At 54.7% G+C, this 20,953-nt stretch overlaps 1 protein-coding gene across 1 annotated transcript in view; it reads left to right on the top strand.

Moving 5' to 3' along the window:
- The first annotated feature begins 13,859 nt into the window (after nt 1-13,859).
- Nucleotides 13,860-20,953, top strand: part of notch3 (notch receptor 3) — a 54,966-nt gene continuing 47,872 nt past the window's right edge. Inside the window, exons 1-2 of the mRNA XM_088603403.1 lie at nt 13,860-14,197; nt 17,201-17,267. Coding sequence (XP_088459529.1) covers nt 14,137-14,197; nt 17,201-17,267 — 128 coding nt within the window. The 5' untranslated portion in view covers nt 13,860-14,136. The remainder of the gene's footprint in view (nt 14,198-17,200; nt 17,268-20,953) is intronic.

Genomic DNA, 20,953 nt, shown 5'->3' with positions numbered 1-20,953 from the left:
CTGATTTTCGTCCAGTACTGGTTCTATTAATTGCAGGTCTGTAGCAGCTTGTTGTGGTTTATAGTCAACCCTTAGCTCGGCCAGGAGGAGTTTTTTTCCTGGGCATTTAAATTTCTACTTCATCCACTTTTTTCCCTGTGGTCGTTCTGGACTGGGGAGAAACGCTGTTGGCGGAGCGTGAGGGTTTGCGGATGAATGATGTTCTGTAGTCAGGAACATCCCCCCCATGGAAATGCAGGGTTGGTTCGATTCTCAGCGCTGCACCTGAGCATGCTTTCCCCCATGAGTCTCCTCGCTTTGCTGCGGGCCGGGCCGGGCTAACTGCACATACAGTACTCACAGCTCCTGCTGAGTCCACGCGCCCTGTGTGTGGCCATGTTGTCTGCTGCTCTGCACTGCGCCTGTGCTCCAGCGGAGATATAACTCGTCGTGCTCTTAACATCACCCTCGTCACCCTGCGCTGCACAAAGCAGCGATGGTGCACCTCCAGACCTGGCAGGGTGCTGGCTGGGGTTCCCCGATCGCCATTTGGTCCTCTGCTCCGAATTCCGCTACGTTTTTCACCACTTTTTTTTTGCAATAGTCCCTAGGTCGCCGTACCGAGGACTAAAGCTCGGATTTGTGGTGGCCGTGCCTTTTCTGTCGCTGCTCCGTTTTTGTGGAATGATTCCTAAGGGCCCACAAGAGACAAACTCATTGACTCTCTGGAAATGCCAACTCAAAACTCATCTGTCTACCGAGGCCTGGGTCTGATCACCGTCTCCATATAAACCTGTATGCTCTTGGTTTATATTTTAACTTTTACTTTCTAATGTGCTTTCTTTATCACTCTGAACAGCATCCTTGGGTTTGTATTATTATTGTTGTTGTTGTTGTTGTTGTATCTACCACGTCAAGTTTGATTGAACCCAGCTGGACTACAGTTCCCTGACTTTTATTCGTCCTGTCTCACGAGATGAAAGCCCGGCACAGCTCTGGGGCTTGAGAGCTCTCCACGCTGTCTGCCTCCCTGCCCCTGACCCCTGGGACTGGCCCTGGGGGTATCACGTTGCTGCCTTTAAGGGTCCCTCAGCACGCCTGTAAGAGAGGAACCCTTCGGAAACCAAACAGCGGGAGGAAGTGTCCCGCGACGTGGGGGGTGTCGGTTACAGTCAGGAAGCTCCCCGCCGAGAGGTCAGACTGGACTCGTAAACCTCTGGAGTGCCGCCGCTTCCAGGTCCCTCTGCCCTCCCCCCAGCTCTCTTTCTGCTTCTGTCCCTCTCTCCCGGAGGATTCTCCTGGCTCCGCTGTGCACGGGCTTCTCGTCGCCACGCCGGGCTGACGGATCGCCAGGGCAGCAGGCGTGCGACACCCCTCAGCCCGAGAGAGCACGATGCCCCGGGGCAGCTCCTCTTCTGGCAGAGCCTGCTGGGTGCTGATGTGACACCCCCTCAGCCCGCGCAGGCGGCCAGTCTTGAGGTGCGGTGAGCCGGGCACCCTCAGAGCCGACCGATGGGCGCCAGGGCCCAGCCGCAGAAGCTGGGCTTGGTCTCCCTTCCTGACGTGCGGGTCCAATCAGAATAAAGACCGCACACGAGGAGCGGCTGCTGAGCGCCAGGACGACCCGCCATGCTCCTGGTGAGCGGCAGTCCAGAGGGCCTTCTGGGTCGTCCTCTGAACCATTTTATTCATTTTTGAGAGATGAGGCTCAGACCTGTTCAGTCTCTGATGTCTCTGAACATGTGTTAAGGCTGCGGGGCGAGTAAGTCTCCAGGGGCACAGCCCGAACAAGATGGCGGCTGGCCTGGGGCTGTGGCCCTGCAGAAACCAGGATCGCCCTTTGCTCTGCTAACACCGTGAACGAGGCGGGACACACGGAGGACACAAGCAGCAGCTTTGCAGAAATGCACTCGAAACCAAGAACAGGAAGCACTTCTTTACACAGAGGGTGGTGGGAGTGTGGGACAAGCCGCCGAGCCCTGCTGTGAGAGGAGATACCCTGGCTTCTTTCAAGAATGAAATCCTCTGATACATTAGCTACTAAAAGGGCTAGATGGGCCCTAGGGCCTCTTCTCGTTTGTAAACCTTGTGTTCTGACAGCCCTGCGGTATTTATTCGCACCTGCTTTGTTCTCCAGGTGCTTATCTGCTCTCCTGAACGTGCTTCCCTGAGGGAAGGAGACTAACCCCTGTCCTCACACCTTCATCGAGCCGAGACTCCCAACGCTGCATCCCTCCCTCCTGTCTCCTCTGTCCTGGCTCCCCGGCTGTCGGGCGAGACTGTGAAGCTCCGGTATCCACCGAGATCCACGCTGGCATTTCTCTTACCTCCCCCCTAGCCTCTGCGAGGCCGTTCTATTTGCTCTGTCGCGGTCGGGTTTTTAATGCCTCTCAGCCCCGGTTCTGAGAAAGTCAAACACGTTCCTCGCCGTGGGGAGAGAGATCCGTCTGTCAGCGGTATTTGCTAGGAGGAGCTCTGTCGAGGGCTTTGACAGAGGTTACTGGGCTGGTGGACACGGGGCCACGCTGGTGCTTCTCTCTGGGAATCAAGTGAAAAGATCCCAGTATGTGATGAGGAGCGTTTAGCCCCCTGTCTTCTGTCAAGAACCGCTCTAGTTTCGATTCTTTATTCTTTCGTCCGTGAAGAAAGAAAGACGTTTTTGTAGTCTCTTCTGGAAGTGTAAGCAGTAGTGGCGTGTTGCGCAGTGGGTCAGCTCACTGTGGTTGGAGGGACGGACAGCCCTGGCCTTGAATAGCCAAGGTCTAGCAGATCGTACTGCTAATGGCATCCACTTAAAAAGGCTCTGAACTCACTATGATCAATTTATCAAGTTGAGTGGCTCATTTAAGACAGGAGAGGCCAGCTATGGTGCCTGAGAGCCACAGGGGTTTGGGATTCTCATTCTGAAATGATCTGCTTAAGATGTGTTCCCAGTGGTCTAGGAATTGATGATGGTGGAGTGCATTGGATTACTGGATTGTGACTCCCCAAGACCAGGCATGGCCACCCCAAGATGTGTGAAGAGTCATGGCACTGTGGCATCTCAGCTTCCTTCACAGGGCAGTCTGATGCTGGTTGATATCTTTATGAACTGGCTTTCAGGTGGCTCCTTCACAGCAGCAGATGGGGCTCTGGTTTCCTGCAGTCACTTGGGAAATCAATGTCTCACAACAATGGCCTAAAATACCTTAAAACCCAAAATGTTTTGCTGTTTTTTCCCTCCCTTCCACCCCTCTCTTTCTCATTATCATCATGGGAAAGTTAGCATCCTTGGAAAAATAACTCGGTGTCCCCTCCTCAGCAGATCTTATCCCACGTGTTTTCCAAGAATAACCCGGAACAGACGAGAGTTGATATCCCTTATCTCCAGGAGGAGGAATGTGGATGGATTTTTCTTCCCTGGGACGGGACACTGGTAGCTCGCGGTGGTCAAGGTTACCGGAAGGGCTGTGCACGTGCGGGGTTCAGCTCTCCTCTTGGGGCGCACTGGGAGCCCCCTGGGACTTGAAGTTGCTGGGGCTGACGATGGAGGTCAGTCCCGCCCTTCGGCAAGTGTCAGCAGTGCACTGCCAGCAGCATCACCGGCTCAGACTTGCTCATTCGTTGTCTGCAGTATTGGTAGTAGTTTCCCAGCAACTGATTTTTGAAACGGGCACGCTTTTGCTGGACGTCTGTGCCAGCCACGCCTGTGGGCTCTGGGACGGAAAATAAGTCCTGACGGGGTCTCTCTGACAAGTCACAGAGCGACGGGCAGGTGTCTTACACAGAACAGCCCCCTCTTCCTCCGCGTGTATCACGGTGCTGTATTTTGGAAGCCCCTTGCCACTGACAGGCGATTCCACAGTATTGTTCTCCTCAGGTGCGCAGGTGCCTGTCTGTGCCTGCCTGCCCATACACGGGCATCCCCGTACCTGTCTCTGAGAGTCGCCCAAGCCCCACCGTGCCCCCGTCTCCCACGGAGGAGCACAGTAGCGGCAGTGATGCCCGTTTCCAGTGTGTGAGAGCCCCGGACAGCCCGCTGAGATGCGAAACTCTAATTAATGACCCTCAGACACAGGACCGAGCGGGATAATGAAGACGGTATAAACACTCATGGGGTTTTATTTAGTGTCGTGACAAGCCGTGAAGCTGCGCCCTTGGGGGGGAATCGCGTTAATCCGGTCAGTGTGGATCAGGATCAGTCTAATCCCTCTCTCGCGCTCACCATGTCCCGCAGGCTGCCGTTCCCACATAAATCACCGCGCCGGAGTGCTAAAGTCATCACATCCAACATCCTGTTAGCGCCTGTCTGCTCCACCGGCCTGCTCTCTTTCTTCTTCTCGTTTGAAGGCCCCCCTGCAGGGCTAACCTTGCCCCCGCAGAGTGGTGGGTAAACAGAGAGGGGGCGGGGCGGGCCGGTTCCCAGCCCCAGTCTGAGGGGACCTGTGTGGCTGCAGCTTTTCCTTCCAGCTGAGCTCTCGGCCTGCAGGCCTTTAATTAACCTGCGCGCTTGCTCTGGGCTTTGGGCTATTGTTTCAGACTCACAATTAGCCAGTTTCCAACAGCAGAGCCTCCAGCAGCCCCTTGACTTCCCTCTCTCTCTCCCTGACTTCCCTTTCGATTCAATTCAAGAAGCTTCATTGGCATGGCCAAAGCATATGTCCCAGCTTCCCTCTCTCCCTGATTCCCTCTCTCTCTCTCCCTGATTCCCTCTCTCTCTCCCTGATTCCTCTCTCTCCTCGATTTCCCTCTGTCCCTGACTTCCCTCGGTCTCTCCCTGATTCCCTCTCTCTCTCCCTGATTCCTATCTGTTCCTGACTTCCCTCGGTCTCTCCCTGATTCCCTCTCTCTCTCCCTGATTCCTATCTGTTCCTGACTTCCCTCGGTCTCTCCCTGATTCCCTCTCTCTCTCCCTGATTCCTATCTGTTCCTGACTTCCCTCTGTCCCTCTCCCTGATTCCCTCTCTCTCTCCCTGATTCCCTCTCTCTCCGATTTCCCTCTGTCCCCGATTTCCCTCTGTCCCTGACTTCCCTCTCTCTCCCTGACTTCCCTCTCTCTCCCTGACTTCCTCTGTCATTTTAACCTCAAAGAGCTTTATTAGCATGACAGAGGAATCGGAATCAAAATCTTCTTTATTCATCAAGTATATTTCATGTACAAGGAATATACCCTGGTGTGCCTGATCCTGCTAGACCATTCCCCATATACCACACACAAACAAGGCAGTAGACATCATTACGACACATAATTGCACACATAACTTGGGTAAGCAAAGACACAGCCCTAGGGAAGAAGCTGTGCTTCTGGGTTTAATAGACCGGGAGCGTCTTCCTGAGGGAGGTTTGTGAAACAGGTGCTAGCCTGGGTGGGAAGGGCCATCAGAAATCTTCCCTGCCTGCTTTTTTGCTCTGGATTTGTACAAACTGTCAATGGAGGGCAGATGACAGCCAACAACTCTCTCTGCAGAGCGAGCAACACACTGCAGGCATACGCATTGTCAAACCAAACAGTTATAGAGATAGTCGGAATGCCAGTAAAACCATCAGAATGTGTTGAGAGACAAAATTGTTTTTTTCAGTAGGGGAGTGTATTCTCTGCTGTGCTTACTTTGCAATGCTGGTGATATTCATGTCCCGCTAAAGGGTATTACAGATCATAACTCCTAGAAACATAAAGGACCGCGCCACACTCACAGCCATGTCATTGATTAGTTAAGGGAGGGCTTCTGGAGAACGTCTCCGCTGTTTTAAGGGTGGTTGACACACCTCCAGCATGTTGCTCCACGGGTGTTGTTTGCACACCACGATACCAACGATCCACCTCCCTCCTGTGCGTGATCTCATCATCATGAGCGATGGGACCTGGAGGTAAGCTGTAAGGGGACTAGAGTGATTATTCACAGACAGGCTGACAAATAAGGGCCTGGTCACACCGGCCGCCTTCTGTCCACGAGGAAGTTCAAAATCCTCCGGCAGTCGAAAATCCAACTGTAACAATTACAGTGTTGCCAAAGCAGAAACAGTTAACACAACATTTCCGTACGATACAGAAAACATACATCACCCCTGGGAGACAGACTCACTGTCTGTTCCTCATGATGGGCTGCAGCTCTCCTGAGCTCCCCCCCCCGCCCAGTAAGACCGGGAGCTGCTCTGGTCCTGGCAGGTGTGGGAGTGCTGGGATTAGGTTTGTGATTTTAGGGACGAGCGCTTGTCTCATCCCAGAGCGTCTCTCTGTCTTCCCGGGCGGCCGATTGCAGATGAGCAGACACAGGTGGGGAGGATGACTCAGGCGCTCTCACAATGAGAGTCTGTTGCTGCTGCTCAAGCTCAGAGGGTTGTATTTCAGGCAGCCTGATGAGACACACGGGAACTTGCACTCGAGCGCAAGTCAAAACCCTCCTCATTTTGTAAGAAGCCACTGCAACTCTGGGTGCATCAGACACGCCAAGGCACAGCCTTGAGGTTTTTATAGCGAATTTTACAGCACAGCAAAACAAACTGCTTTATACAGCACCTTTCAAAGCAGTAAACCCAAGGCGCTTGAAACGGACTTGGGACTGGCGGAAAGTACTAAAAGCAGGTTTCAAACCGCTCTCTGATTACTCATGCTTTTCATGTCAGCTGAAGCAGGGGTTAGGAACTGCGCTGGCTGACCTGGAGCCTGACGTATAGGCGCAGGCTCCGACTGTGGGTGTGAGCCCCAGGGGATCCCCTCACTCTGGGGGTGCCTCAGGAATCGTCGGGAAAGCGCTGGCCGCTGTGTTTGCGCTTCTCGAACCCGCTGCCGAGGCTGAGACGCCCCTACCCCCCCGGCCCCTCGGGCGCGCTCACGAGCTGCGCGTACGTGATCGGACTTCAAAGCGCCGGCGCGCAGATTCCGTCCTCGAACTTTGTCTTCAGATTCGTCAATTAAAATCAGCGAGCAGCGGCGTTCGAACCCGGGACTCCGAGTGCTTTGTTTTTTTGAATATACTGTAACGCAACGGGGGCTCAGGCGGGCGCCCTTGCCGCATTAGGTCGGCCCACCACCGTCGGGGGCCCACCCGGTGAGCCAAAGAGAGATCTCTCTACTGCCCAGGGGCTGTGGTCCTGCTATTACTGGGAAGGGCGGTGACGTCACCTGCTCTGGTAAGCCGGCTCTTACACAGTACCTGTCGGCCGTAAGCGTTACAATACATTTCCTGTCGCCAGTCCCTTTGAGAAGATGGTTAAAATAGTTAAAAAGGGACCGAGGGGGTCACCCGTCTCCCTCTGCTGCTTTTCCGCTAAGAATCTAGCCCGCTTTCCTATCACGGACGACACTGCTGGGGGGCGCACGATTTGGGGGGTGGGGGGAGACAGACTCATTTGTCTTCTCCAAAGCATGCATCTTTTTTTTTTCGGTAAGGGACTGGGATGGGAGGGGGTTAAGTCATCCCGGACAATCGCCTATTCTCCGAGAATGGCTTCCCCGTTTGCCCTGCGCGGCGCCGTCAATGGAAGACTGATAGACGGTCTTTTGTCTCCGGTGACACCGGGGCCCCCAGGAGGACTCGAGTCCCCTCTCTCGCCAGAGGCTCTTTTCAAGTCCTGTCTGCTGCGGAGCTGCCTTCCCCCTCAACCCCCTCCCCTTTTATAAATTCGAAAGCGAAGAAGATTTCCTTTCCTTAATGTCTTACCCCCGGGGCGAGAGCGCGAATACGCGCGCTAGGGCGAACGAGTCGCGTGTGGGGCTCCTGGCCGGAGAACCCTGTACTGGACACCTTCCCGGCCGCATCATCAATAATTACAAAAGTATCTGAAGCTGGAGTTTTTACAGACTGAGGCATTCATCGTATGTGCTGCCTAAAAACACTCTGAATAGGAACGAGCGGAGAATTAGCATCAAAACGCCTGAAAAGCAGCATCAGCAGCGCTGTACACCAGCCCGGCCTCCCGGGATGAGAACGGCTCTTCCGCGGCAGGACAGGACAGCGCAACCGGGGCTCGTCCCGGGGCACTCTGGAGAGGCGAGCACTCAAGGATTACCGCCCTCCCGGGCCCTTTCACCCGCTGCTGAACAACCAGCAGCTAATTGCTAAATTAAAGTCACCTGGCTTTGCTTTGTTGTTCACTTAAGCGGTGTTAAAAGTCCCGCTGCAGCTGCGATACATGCTCTGGAATGAAAGGGAATGCGGTGCGTCTCGTTTTGCCATGAACATGTCACTGCCAAGCCTGAGCTTCTTGTTGAGCGTTAGCTGCTGGTTTGAAAGGCGTACGACTCCCGGACAAACCGCCTATACAATCGCACAATTAAATCACGCTGGAACTGTTCTATATGTTTGGAAATTGATGATTTTAAGGTGACGTACAAAACCTGCTGGAGTGGGGCTCCCCAGGACCAGAGCTAGAGACCCCTGGACTGACTGGACTGGGGCTCCCCAGGACCAGAGCTAGAGACCCCTGGACTGACTGGACTGGGGCTCTCCAGGACCAGAGCTAGAGACCCCTGGACTGACTGGACTGGGGTTCCTGGTCCAGGGTTGGGGATCCCTACATCAGAGAGTTTCCCTGTGATCCAGTTTGTGTGGAGCTCTTCTCCTGTTCAGACATCAGTCGTCTTCTCACTGCTTTATCCAGCTCAGGGTCACAGCTAGAGCAAACCCCCAGGTGCAGGGCTCATCCCAGGACAGGAAGTGGGGGCTCCTCTGATAGAACTTTGGTGCCTGCACTGAATGCGGGGCCATGAATGAACCCCGAATTCGCTGCTCGTGAGGGTGTGGAGCTGAAGGGCGAGCCCATGACTGAGCCCACCCAGCTGCCGGCGGGCCAGCTCTTGGGCAGCAGCTCTTGGTCCGGCCCTGCTGGAGGGGACGAGAGTGCAGACAGGCGGGTGTCCATTTCTTGTCACTCCTCCTGCGCCCCTATTTAGCGAATCAGCTGCAGCCTGAGGGGACCCCGATATTGGAGAGAGCTGTGATCCAGCCCCTATCAAGGGTCACCCCCAGATCCCCTTCACGCCTGCGGCGGAGCAGTTTGGAGGGGCCAACGCCCCCACACCCCATGGCTCACGAGGGTCCTGACCATGGGGGTGACCCCCTGCGACTCCTAAGTGCTCTGATATGCTGAAGGCCGAGCTCCCGGACAGCGCCCCCGGTCCCTCTCGCCCCAGGGTGCAGTCTGCGGGGCTCTCCGCCGGCGCCCCGCTGAACAATGATGGATGCAGAAGGAGGCAGGGGCCCGGTCCGGCCCGGCCCGGCCCAGGTCGGCATTTGTCGCGGTGCGTGTTTCTGCCTGCACTCTCGGTGTCTCTCTCTGGAGCGGAGCCAAGCCCTAACCACAGAGTGACAGGGAGACACTGTCGCTCTCCAGCCCGAGCGGCGCGCAGGGGCCAGGGAAACTCCGGGAGCAACTCCGGGCCCGGCTGTGCAGGACAGCTACCCTCACTGAGACTCTCTTCCCTCTTTGTCCTCCCTCCTGCACAAACTGCACACCGCAAACAGATTCAGTCTCCTGGCGGATTGCGAGCCACACGGGACGACGAGGTAGAGCCCACACCCACCAGTCCACACACACTAGTGGGAAACACCACTGGGGGCATAAGGAGATGTGCTACACCTGTTTGCTGCCAATACTAACTGGGTGTTAATCAGACACCCAGATCACCTTCTGACAAATGAAATGCGAAGTGACGAGTCTGGCAGAAGTCGCGAGGCAGACGCGCGCAGTCCCGCCTCTCGCCACCGGTGGCGTAGTGGGCACGAGCACCGGGGGGGGGCTGGCGCGTTACCACGGCCCGCGGCTGTCTGCCTCGCCCCGGCAGAGCGAGTGCAAGCCACGCGCGGAGGAAAAACCCGGAGCAACCTGCGGGACGCGTTGTTTGAAGGTGCTGGAGCGCGCAGCACAATTGCCTTCATTAAATCTGGGCGACATCACGAGGCTGCACTGATTCGGACACATGCTGGTACTGTACCCCCCTCCCCCCCCCAAAAAAAACAAAATCCGCACATACACACGGATTCATTCTGCACCATTCTACCAGAAACGCCTCCTTCCAGACTCCTGCAAGCGCACTGCGCCTTTCCTTCAGGTATTTTCCTGTGAGAACGCTGGGGGGGTCTTGCAGCATATTTGCATGAATCCCTCAGCAGTTTGTGGCCCCACAATAGCGCAGAGTGGGTTTACATTTTGTGCACGGATGCGTGTGGTTTAGCGCGGACAGGAAGACTGGGGAGGGGGGTCGCCGCTCCTCCGCTCTCGCAGCCCCCCTACGGAGAGACACTGTAAAACGGAGACCCTCTTTTTCATTCAGATGTGGAGCCATTGTCTCCCTAAGCGACAGGGCCAGGCTCTGATGGAGGACTGCCGCGGCTCTCACTGTGTGTGTGTGTCTCTGCCCGGAGAGAGCGCGGCAGTGACTCGCACTGTGAGGAGATGCCCAGTTCACCCGTACAGGAACAAGCAAACTCCCTGCAAAACCACGCTACAGCTCCTGTTTGCAGGGCAGAAGGCAGGAGAAAGGCGGGTTCCGGACAGCCGTCAGCTGTAATTCACAAATCCTCTTGCTCCACGTCGATTACCAGACCTGGCCTGGGGTGATTACCCACTTTGAACAGCTAGATTAGCAAACGCAGGGTTACCGTGGCTCAGCTGCACAACGTGAACACCTAGGACTAGGGAATCCCCATACTCAATCCTGTCGCATCTGCTCGGGGTTGAGATAGTGTATGAACTCTGGGGTGACTCGGGGGTACAGGGCGGGGTGCGACTGCAGACGTTACTGTTAACCCCCTCTTAATGGCACACAGAAGCGGCTCAATCCGGAGGTTCGGTCAAGAGGCGGTGCTCACACCTCTTGTCCGGATCAGGAAGCGCTTGGCGAGGGGATACTGCAGGCCCACGTAGGCTACAGGCCTGAGTCAGGGGTCCGGGCTGCAGCCTGCCGGCCCGGAGAGAACAGAACCACAGCCCGCAGCAGCTCGGCGCCGGCCTGTGGCACCTGCGTGACGCTGCTCTCGCAGGGTGGTCTGGAAATGAAAGCGCGCTGTGCAGAGAAACGCGCTCACAATGGGACCTTAGCTAACACACCTTTGCAGGTCCCCGAGCATGTATGCAGGTGAAGTGTCAGGCAGAGGTTCATTCCATGCTGGGCATACAGGGGTGCACGTTAGAGGGCTACTTACAAACTGTTTCATTCTGGGAAAGACCTGAAACTCTGAGTCATTGGAAACGACGACCATATAAAATAAATGTAAAAAAACAGAACCGAAATAATATGGTTCCTGTAGTTGTGGTGTTCATGCTACATTAAGAAACTTAAGCTGAAATATGTGCCCATTGTCTACAGCGGCGTAAATTAAAAAGAAAGAACACATGGATTCCGGCTTATTTTGCTCCGCTCGGTGTGGTTCTGTGTCATGCGGTGTTGGTCAGCTGCCCCAGGGTTAAACCCATTTCTGCCACACAGAGTTTATGGTGGCGCAGTAGTTCCTGGGGTGCTATCTGTGTGGAGTTTGTATGTTCTCCCATGTTTGTGTGGGTTTCCTCCCACAGTCCAAAGACATGCTGGCTGGTTAACTGGCCTTGCTGGGAGTGTCTCTGTGTCCGTGTGTGTCCGGTGGTGGACTGGCCTTCTGTCCAGGGTGTACCTTGCCTTCTGTCCGTTGCTTGTTGCAATAAGCTCTGGCTCCCCCAGACCCTCTACTGGATAAACTGGTTAGAAAATGGCTGGATGGGTGGAGGGAATTGGGTCCTGGTATTTGCCGAGGCCCAGGTGAAGAGTAAGGCAGCCCTCAGTTCAAGGGGTGTGTCAAGGGGTCACTATATCCACTGCATCTCCATATACACCCCACACACTGTATCCACTGCATCTCCTTATACACCCCACACACTATATCCACTGTGTCTCCATATACACCCCACACACTATATCCACTGTGTCTCCATATACACCCCACACACTATATCCACTGTGTCTCCATATACACCCCACACACTATATCCACTGTGTCTCCATATACACCCCACACACTATATCCACTGTGTCTCCATATACACCCCACACACTATATCCACTGTGTCTCCATATACACCCCACACACTATATCCACTGTGTCTCCATATACACCCCACACACTGTATCCACTGTCTCCATATACACCCCACACACTGTATCCACTGTGTCTCCATATACACCCCACACACTGTATCCACTGTGTCTCCATATACACCCCACACACTATATCCACTGTGTCTCCCTATACACCCCACACACTGTATCCACTGTGTCTCCATATACACCCCACACACTGTATCCACTGTGTCTCCATATACACCCCACACACTATATCCACTGTGTCTCCCTATACACCCCACACACTATATCCACTGTGTCTCCATATACACCCCACACACTGTATCCACTGTGTCTCCATATACACCCCACACACTATATCCACTGTGTCTCCCTATACACCCCACACACTATATCCACTGTGTCTCCCTATACACCCCACACACTGTATCCACTGTGTCTCCATATACACCCCACACACTATATCCACTGTGTCTCCATATACACCCCACACACTATATCCACTGTCTCCATATACACCCCACACACTGTATCCACTGTGTCTCCATATACACCCCACACACTATATCCACTGTGTCTCCATATACACCCCACACACTGTATCCACTGTGTCTCCATATACACCCCACACACTATATCCACTGTGTCTCCATATACACCCCACACACTATATCCACTGTGTCTCCCTATACACCCCACACACTATATCCACTGTGTCTCCATATACACCCCACACACTATATCCACTGTGTCTCCCTATACACCCCACACACTGTATCCACTGCATCTCCTTATACACCCCACACACTATATCCAGTGTGTCTACTAAGTTATGCACAGCATGGAGAAGAGTTAAATTGCGGTTCCATTGAGTTTGAACTAGACGGGCCTGTTCTTCAGACAGGACATATCAAACTTGAGTCTGGGCCCCTGTTCTGACGTCATCACAGAAGTCTTTTTCAGGACAGTCCCGTTTTTTCCCGTCTTTTATCTGTCACACAGAAGTTCCTTTCATCTTTTTATTTATTGAATAAACGGTTTACATGTAAACTACACATTCCGTAATGAGTGTATTCCTGTTGCGCCGTCTCTGTGACCCCTACCTCTACACTCGGAATTAGGCCATGCACACGAACAGGCAGAGACGTTCAGAAAAAAACTCTTTCACTTTTCTTCTGATGTGTTCAACGTGTTGAATAAAGAGAGGAGGTCTGTTTTCTTCTGGGTAGGGGAAAGCGGAGCAAATGTCGTTTTTTTTTTCGAACGCCGAAGTGCACACCCGAAAAGTTTCAATCGTCTTAAAATAAGGAAGGATGATGTCCCAGAGTTTATAACAGACTACCAGCCCCCTTCTTTGTATGTGTCTGGGGGTTCAACTGACTGTATTTGCATGTCGGCTTCCCTAAGGCCTAGTTTAATTCCATTGGTCCGAGGTTTTAGAAATTCCTCGCTGGTCTCTGGAGACGGAATTAATTATTCTGAGCCCTCTCTCGGAATTAACTGCCAAAGGGATGCGAACCCATCGCGTCTCCACCATGAGAATATAGTCCCTACCCCAAAAGTGTTTTTTTTTTTTACATGGATCAAACTCTTGTGGAAAGAAAAAAAACCCGTGAATGCATTCCTACCAAATGAAAAGGGAAGAGGCTATCAATCAGCCTCCACAACCGAAGACAGTTTTAGACGATTTGTCCGCCCGCTCTCCGCTCCGTGCCTGCCGCTGGGGGATCGCCGAGCTCGGGCTCCGGGCGGAAGGAGCCGTCCTTTCGCGACTTGTGGGGAGGGAGAGGGGGCGGAGTAATACTCCACTTGCTCCGGACCTGAAGTAAACTAGAGGAAAAAAAAAAAGTTTTTCAAAGTTTCTTCAGAGGTTCGGAGCGACGGAGGGCAGGCTTCTCCTCCGCTGCTGGGAAAGAGGAGAACACGGAATATACGAGTCGTCTTCATTTCTTCGCCTTCGCCGTTGAGATTTTTAAAAATCTATACATTAAAAAAAAATCAACTTTATGTCGCTCCGCTTCACAACGTGATTTCTTGGAACGCTTATGCTCTGGGCATGCATTTTAATGGATGAATTATAACACTTTTAAGAGAAGAGCTGCTTTGAACACGCGTCTTAAGGAATGGGGACTTACAGTATTTGGATATTTCTGTGGATTTTACACCTGTGTCAAGACTGCGAAGGTAACACGTCGCAAACAGTCCAGTATTATGCTTTTGAAAAGTTTTGCTCTTGTTTGATTGTTAGTAATGACAAGCGGCGCGATCATCTCTCTGAGCTCGGTGTAGACGCCAAGGCAGCCCCGGTGTCTTGTGCTCGTGTGGGTGATCCTCGAGCGCGGAAGGGCTCGCCTGTGCTCGTGTGCGTTAACCTGTTGCACCAGGGCAGCCCGTGCCCGTGCCCGCGCTGGGCGCTGGCAGCGGTGCCCCGCGCCGCTGGGGTACAGGGGGCAGCCGCTAGCAGAGTCTGGCACGGAGGTGCTGTTTTCTGTTTATTCGGGGCTCGATTTCCTTGAAGCGCATAACGCCCGTCTAAAGCCTTGATCTCTTTTTTTTTTGTGCTCAATCAGCACTTGGGAGAGATTGTGGCATTAATGTTACTCTTTTTAAGTTTTTCGCGTGACGCCGACTGAGATTACGGTCGCCGCCGTTGAAGTTTTAGGGAATGCACGGGTGAACCCTCTTTATCTGCCGTGAGAAACGCGGAGGGGTTAAGGTACTGGCGCTGATGCCCCGTGGGAATCTGATGAGAACTTTACGCAAAGAAGTATTTTCCTGGGAACTGGGGTTTCTAAGTGCTCCCTACTCCACATGTGATGGTGCATTCTTTTCACGAAGGTGACCAAAAAAAGCCCTTTTTTTCCTGCAGCTCTCCGTGGTGTGTGTGAGGGAGAGGGGGTGACGGTATTTCAGTCGGTTTCGCTACTCCAGCATCTGTCTCCTAGTTGGCCGCCCTCCTCTCGTCAGACGGCGGGGTTGATGCGCGGAGTGTAATTCTGTAACAGGCTGAGCAGCACCGTGAGAAAAGCATTGAGCGAGGCACCAAGCCGCCCGGAGGAGCTGGGTCATATCCACCGCAGGACGGCCCTCCGGGAGCTCTCTGGAGCACGCTCGGCTGCCTTTTAAACCGAGGCGCCTCTTCGCTCGGCGGCAGGAGTTTTCATTTTAGCCCTTTTTTAAAAAAAAAATATAAAAAAAGCTCAGTTGCGTTCTGCAAAGTTGCGAATGGAAGAGTTGCAGTTGAAATAATTAAGAGTCGGGAGGAGGGGGTGTTACGCTTGTGTGTTTGTCGTGGGGGAGTGGGGGGTCGCTAAAGCGGGTAGTGACCCCCTCCTTGCGGACAAAGAGCTTTTCAACAATTGAACTGTTTTTTTTTTCGGGTGGGGGAAGGGACGCTCGTTAATGAGTGTGGGATTGTTCTTTGACGCGCCTCGCATCTTTGCACAGGTCATGCGTCGCCCTCGCAGTGAAATCACCCACCCTGCACGACTGCGAGTTTTAACTGACCTGCAGTGGGCTTAGCCACTGAAGGAAACCGTCCTCCTTCGGCCCACACGAAGTGTCACTTCGCCGCGCTGGAGCGAGCGCCTGACGGGGCTCGTTCACACCTCGCACCGCGGCGTGGACTCCTGCAGATACCGAGCGCCTCGTAAAGCAATAAAGCAGTGCAGCGCGACGCCGAGGACACGAAGGGGAAGCGGCGTGGACTTGCATTTAAACGCGGGGGGGGGATCAGGAGGCCGTTCTTTACACGAAGGGTGGTGGGGGGGTGTAACAAGGCGCCTAGCCACAGCGTTGAAGCCGGTACCCTGGCTTCGCTCAAGAAACGACTGGATTCGATGGGCCAAAAGCCTCCCCCTATCGTTTCCAATCTCCTTGAGTTCTTAAGACTGTACTTAATTAAAATTTATCAGTTCAGTGCAGCGTAAAGTAACGGGTTTGTAAACGACCCTCACGCTATTTTCGCCGTGGTGTTATTCTATAAAGAATATATCCGGAAACCACTGGAATTTCTGTAACTCCACGCCTCGGCGGTTTTTCTTACAGTATCAGCTGCGGTTGGGGTTCCGGATTCACAACCGGAAGGTTGTGGGTTCAAGCCCTTGTAGAGACGCTGCTGTTGTATTCCAGAACAAATGATTCATCCCAAAGTGCTCCAGTAAAAACAAAAGAAGCAGCAAGATTTACGTTTTTTTAATTAAAACATCAGGCGGACTAAATAAATGGGGTACCATTCTGAGATTAAAATCCGATTTGTCGTCGAAATCGTGACGATTTGCCCCTGAAATGTACTGGTACACAGTTTCTGAACGCTAAAGACGATCAATCACAGGGCTGCCATGTCTCCAGCTGACTTCAATCACGGAGCCTGTTTACCCAGGTACAGGGAAGTTTGATATGGACACGGCTCAGAGATAAAATGCTTATCTCCTCTCTCGCCCAGTTGGTAAACATAACTGTGTGTCTTGGTAAACTACAGTGATTATCAGGAATTGCGAAAAAAAAATCACAACACTCCACACACTTTTTTTTTCCGTGAGGCGACGGCTTGTTTTTGTTGTTATTTAAAACCGGTCGGTCGGGACCTCCGGAGTAAAAAAAAGAGAGAGACGAGACTCGTATTTTCAAACCGCCAAACTGGAAGGACTTCGACCGCGCGGCGTGGGGTGGGGCTCGTCAGATCCGCGCGTGGAGCTGTGACGGACGGGAGATATTCACTCCCAGTGATAAGGGCGATGGGATTATCGATAAAGCAGCGAAAGGTGTGAATGACATTTCCTCGCGAATGTGGCCGCCGGACCAGTATGAGATGAAGGTGTGCCCGAGAGGATCGGAATTAAGGCGAATGCTCGTCCGTTCACATGTCGCTATCAGATGTCCAGTTGCCCCAAGCCCGTGTCCCCCGACAGTCTGCGAGTCGCGTTCACCTGAAAACCCTTCGTGTTCTTCCATTCGGGCGAAATGACGGGCTGTCAGGCGCTCGTCTCGGAAATCGCGGCGCCGAATTCGCCCGGTGGGCGAGCAGCACCTGCCGGGTGTTTTTAATCTGTACCATTTCAAGGTGCCCCACACATCCCCCCACTCCCCACTCCCACTCCGTGCCGTGAGGACGCGCGCTGAGGGTCGGTGGACTCGCAGCGCGCGCCGGTCTCACGCGTGTCTCTCGTGTCTCTCTCCCCCACGCAGGTCTGAGCTGCCCGGACGTGCCGTGCGAGAACGGGGGAAGGTGCGAGGACAAACGCTCCATCTGCATGTAAGTGTTTTTAACAACTCGCTGTTTCGGGGAGATTCTTCAGGTCTTCTCCGTGACGCGCGTTTCTCCTGGGGGCTGGTGTGGAAAAAAACGGGGGTGTCGATTTCGTTTCGAAGTTTTTCTGTGCTGTTTGTGTTTTATTTGTTTAGAGCTGTACGTTAAGACACCGGTGAAAATATGTTGAAATATGTGTTGTCCTTGCAGCGGGTCTCGTCAGCTGTTCTGGATGTCGGTTCTTTCGAGTGCTCTTGCGTGAGGGAGCCAGGCCTGGTTACAGCCTGTGCAGTACGGATGGCGTTAGGCTACTGAATTCAGGGTCTCTGTGCACTTATCGGCCTTATCGAACAGATATCGGTCCTCTTTAGTGGGCGTGTTTGCGACGTGCTGGGGGGATTTTAAAATCGCGCTTTGACGATTCCGGGCGTGAAGGAAATGTCTGTACTCACTGGTTTGGGAAATTGGAGGATATACACTGGAAGCGAAGTGGCTGGTGGCGAGCAGGGGAAAGTGGGCGGTGAGCTCAGGACGTGCCCTTCGGCGATCCAGTGAGAAGTCTTCAAAAGCGAATGAAACGTAGACTAAGCCAGCCAAAGAGGTCAGAGCCGGGACGGGTTCGTACCCGTCTCGCCGCCCCGTCCTGTCGCACCTGTTCGGGGCAGAGACGGCGCATTGTTCTGCAACTTAGTAAGCACGCCGGAGACAGAGCCCCCGGATCTCTCGGGAGGCTCGTGTCGTGCTCTTTCATCGCGTGGCCCGTCTATCCGTGAGCGAGGCCCCGGGCTGGTTTTTTTCTCTCCCTGTCGTTTCCCGCCACCGGAGAGACGTGCTTCCCACGTGACTGCCCTGGGTAGACTGCCACCCCCTTCTCGCGCTCCAACCCAGTACAATAGCTACAGTCGCGTGGGAAAGAATCTCACGAGTCAAACGGCGGTCCCTGGCCCGTGCGCGGAGGGCGAGAGCAGCTCGCGCCTGGCGCAGGTGACGGCTCACCTGAGCGTGCGCGCGCGCGCGCGGGGGGTGACGGGTGACGCAGCGCCCGGGTCCACCGCTGCGCCGATCTTGAGAGCACCTTCTTGGCGTTGGGGTATTCTGAACCCCAAGGTCAAAACTGTAAAAAAAAAAAAGCCAAAAGAAATAACCTCTAATTTATGGCTTGAAAAGCAGCAATTTAGCAACTGCGGGGGTCATAACCGCATTTATAATGACCTGTTCTGTTTTATCCCACCACATTGGTCTCATGACATAAGCGTTGAATTGATGTAAGTGGGACTTTTTCCCACAAAGCTGTAGGCATCAGGACAGCTCCTTTTCGTTCCTGTTTTCTTCCCCCTCCCCTTGACCGGCCGGGTTCTGCTGCCTGCTCCCCCTCCCACGCCCCGCAGACGGGGGGCTCTCAGGTGCGGTGGTGTGGGCCGGAAAGGGTAGCATTGCGGGGGGGGGGGGTGGACCCCCAGACCTCAGCTGCCTGCAGGCAGTCAGCTCCCCAAGAGCAGCCCGGCAGTGCTCACGCTCCCCAGCAGTACAGCCATGGGGACCCCCAGACCTCCCCAGGAGCAGCCAGGCAGCCCGTCATAGCCCGTCGGGACCTGGAGAAGTCGGGTGGGGTCCCACTCCCCCCCGAAGGTCCCGGTGCGCAGGGATCCAGATGTGTGTCTGGGCAGAAGTCCAGGCCACAGAGGGTTAATAAGTGAGTTATACGCGCAGGCCTGTGGCTGGGGTGCCTGCTGTGGCGAAGGCAGTGCTGGGGCGTGGATGAGCTCCTGTTGAGAGAATGACTTTGTTGAGCTCTTCTCTCCTGCTGAAGGAGCTTCGGTCGCTGGGCTTCCAGACAGGAGCTCGGATTCCCAGACGTCCGGGGGGCCGCGCAGCCCGGCGGCTCGAGTAGTGGGGCTCGATCAGCACTCTCCGCTGTCCTCCAGCTGCGGGGGGGGTGTGTGTGTCCGCCTTTCCCCACGGCCCCTCGCAGCCGTGCGCGCAGACAGCCCCTCTTCCGCTGGGCAGCCAGCCAGCTCCCCCCGGGCCGATCAGGAACGGGCAGCGGCGTGGCCGTGATCTGAGCCCGCCCCCGTCTGCCCTTGCTGCGCGCAGATGGCTTCCTCTGCGCAGGGCTGCAGCCGGCTGCGCAGGCCCTGCGCGGCTTCAGCAGCTGGAGCTACTCCTGCCCGGGCGTAAGGGGTGCGTGGCTCAGGGGGCGGGGGGCTGCTCCGAGCGGGGAGGGGGGCCTCCTGTGACACCCCTGCGGGGTTGGCCAGCGCCGCAGCCCGCACAGCACAGGCAGGGCCTGACGCAGACGCTCGGTGCAGACGCTGATACTGGTTGCGCTGGAAAGGGGGGAGACCAGGTGGCTGAAAGCTGAAGACAGTGGGGCTGTAGTTGGGCAGGGAGACGTGGCGGGTAATCGTTTATGCTCTGTGATACCTAAAGACAGGTCCGTCTCCATTTCAGAATTCCCCACAGATGCATTTAAACTTGTCTATTTTCTCTTTCACTAATCGTCTCGGGCACCACGAGCATCTGGATTATGGTAGCGTAGGGTTTCGCACTACTGTGACAAGACTCCCTGTAACTGGTCAGATGGAGCCGGCTGAAGGTGACCCCACTGTGTGTCTGTAGGCAGCATTGGGGTCCACTGCTCGGATCGGCGGGATGCTCTCTGTGCCTCCTTCTTTCTCTGTCTGGCCTTGGCACTAAACCTTCTCCCTGCTCAGGACCGTACACTGTTCCTGCCCTGACGCTCTCCAGCTCTCTGATAAGAAACGACACCGTGCACGGGTAGGCGATCTCTGCCTGGCTTTACCGCGATGCACTGGAGAGCACATTTCAGTCTGGAGCAGCAAAGCCTTGGGTGTTGTCCCCAGTGCCATGACAGATCCCCTTTGCTGGAGAAGAACCCGATTCAGACACATTACGCATACAGGCCCAGAAATGGGACACTGCTTTACACAAAGGGTAGTGGGAGTGTGGAACAAGCTGCCCAGACATGTTAAGATAAGATCACTTTATCGGTCATATAAAAGTTCTTGTGTAAGGAATTTTTTCTTTCCGCATACCCCAGACACACAGACAGGGAGAGAGAAGCTTGGGGTCAGAGCGCAGGGTCAGCCATTTATACGGCGCCCCTGGAGCAGTTGGGTTAAGGGCCTTGCTCAGGGGCCCAACAGAGTAGGATTCCCCTGCAGGCCGCAGGATACAAACCGGCCACCTTCCACCCACAGAGCCACCGCCCCACCCAGGACAGTAGAAGCCGATACCCTGGCTTCTTTCAAGAAATGGCAGGAAGAGACCCTTGGACCACTGCAGCTACTGACTACCGAACGGGCTCGGTGGGCCCGGTGGCCTGCTCTCTGTGAATGTAGTGGTAAAGCTGTGTAGATCTGGCTGTGGTTTCGGCCTGCTTCCTCTTCAGGGACGTTTCCCAGTTTCCTTTGCACTCTTCACCAAGGCTGCACTTGGCTGTTCTCCGGAGTTTCTCTCTTTTCCTTGAGCGGGGCCCCCTCCCTCCCTCCCTCCCGTCTGTCCCTCTCGCAACCCTACCCCTGGACACCGGATCCCGTGGCCCCGGGTTCCTGCAGGCCGCGGCTGCGTGGCGGGGCGGGGCCTCAGGGGAGAGGGGGGCAGGTAGAGGCTGGGCCGCCTGCCAGCAAGCGCACAGGTGGGTCCGGCACCTGAGCCAGGCCGACGCGGGC

The sequence above is a fragment of the Lepisosteus platostomus genome, chromosome 13, assembly GCF_059453375.1.
Source record: "Lepisosteus platostomus isolate fLepPlt1 chromosome 13, fLepPlt1.hap1, whole genome shotgun sequence".
Lineage (NCBI taxonomy): Eukaryota > Metazoa > Chordata > Actinopteri > Semionotiformes > Lepisosteidae > Lepisosteus > Lepisosteus platostomus.
This window is presented reverse-complemented; position numbering and strand designations above follow the sequence as displayed.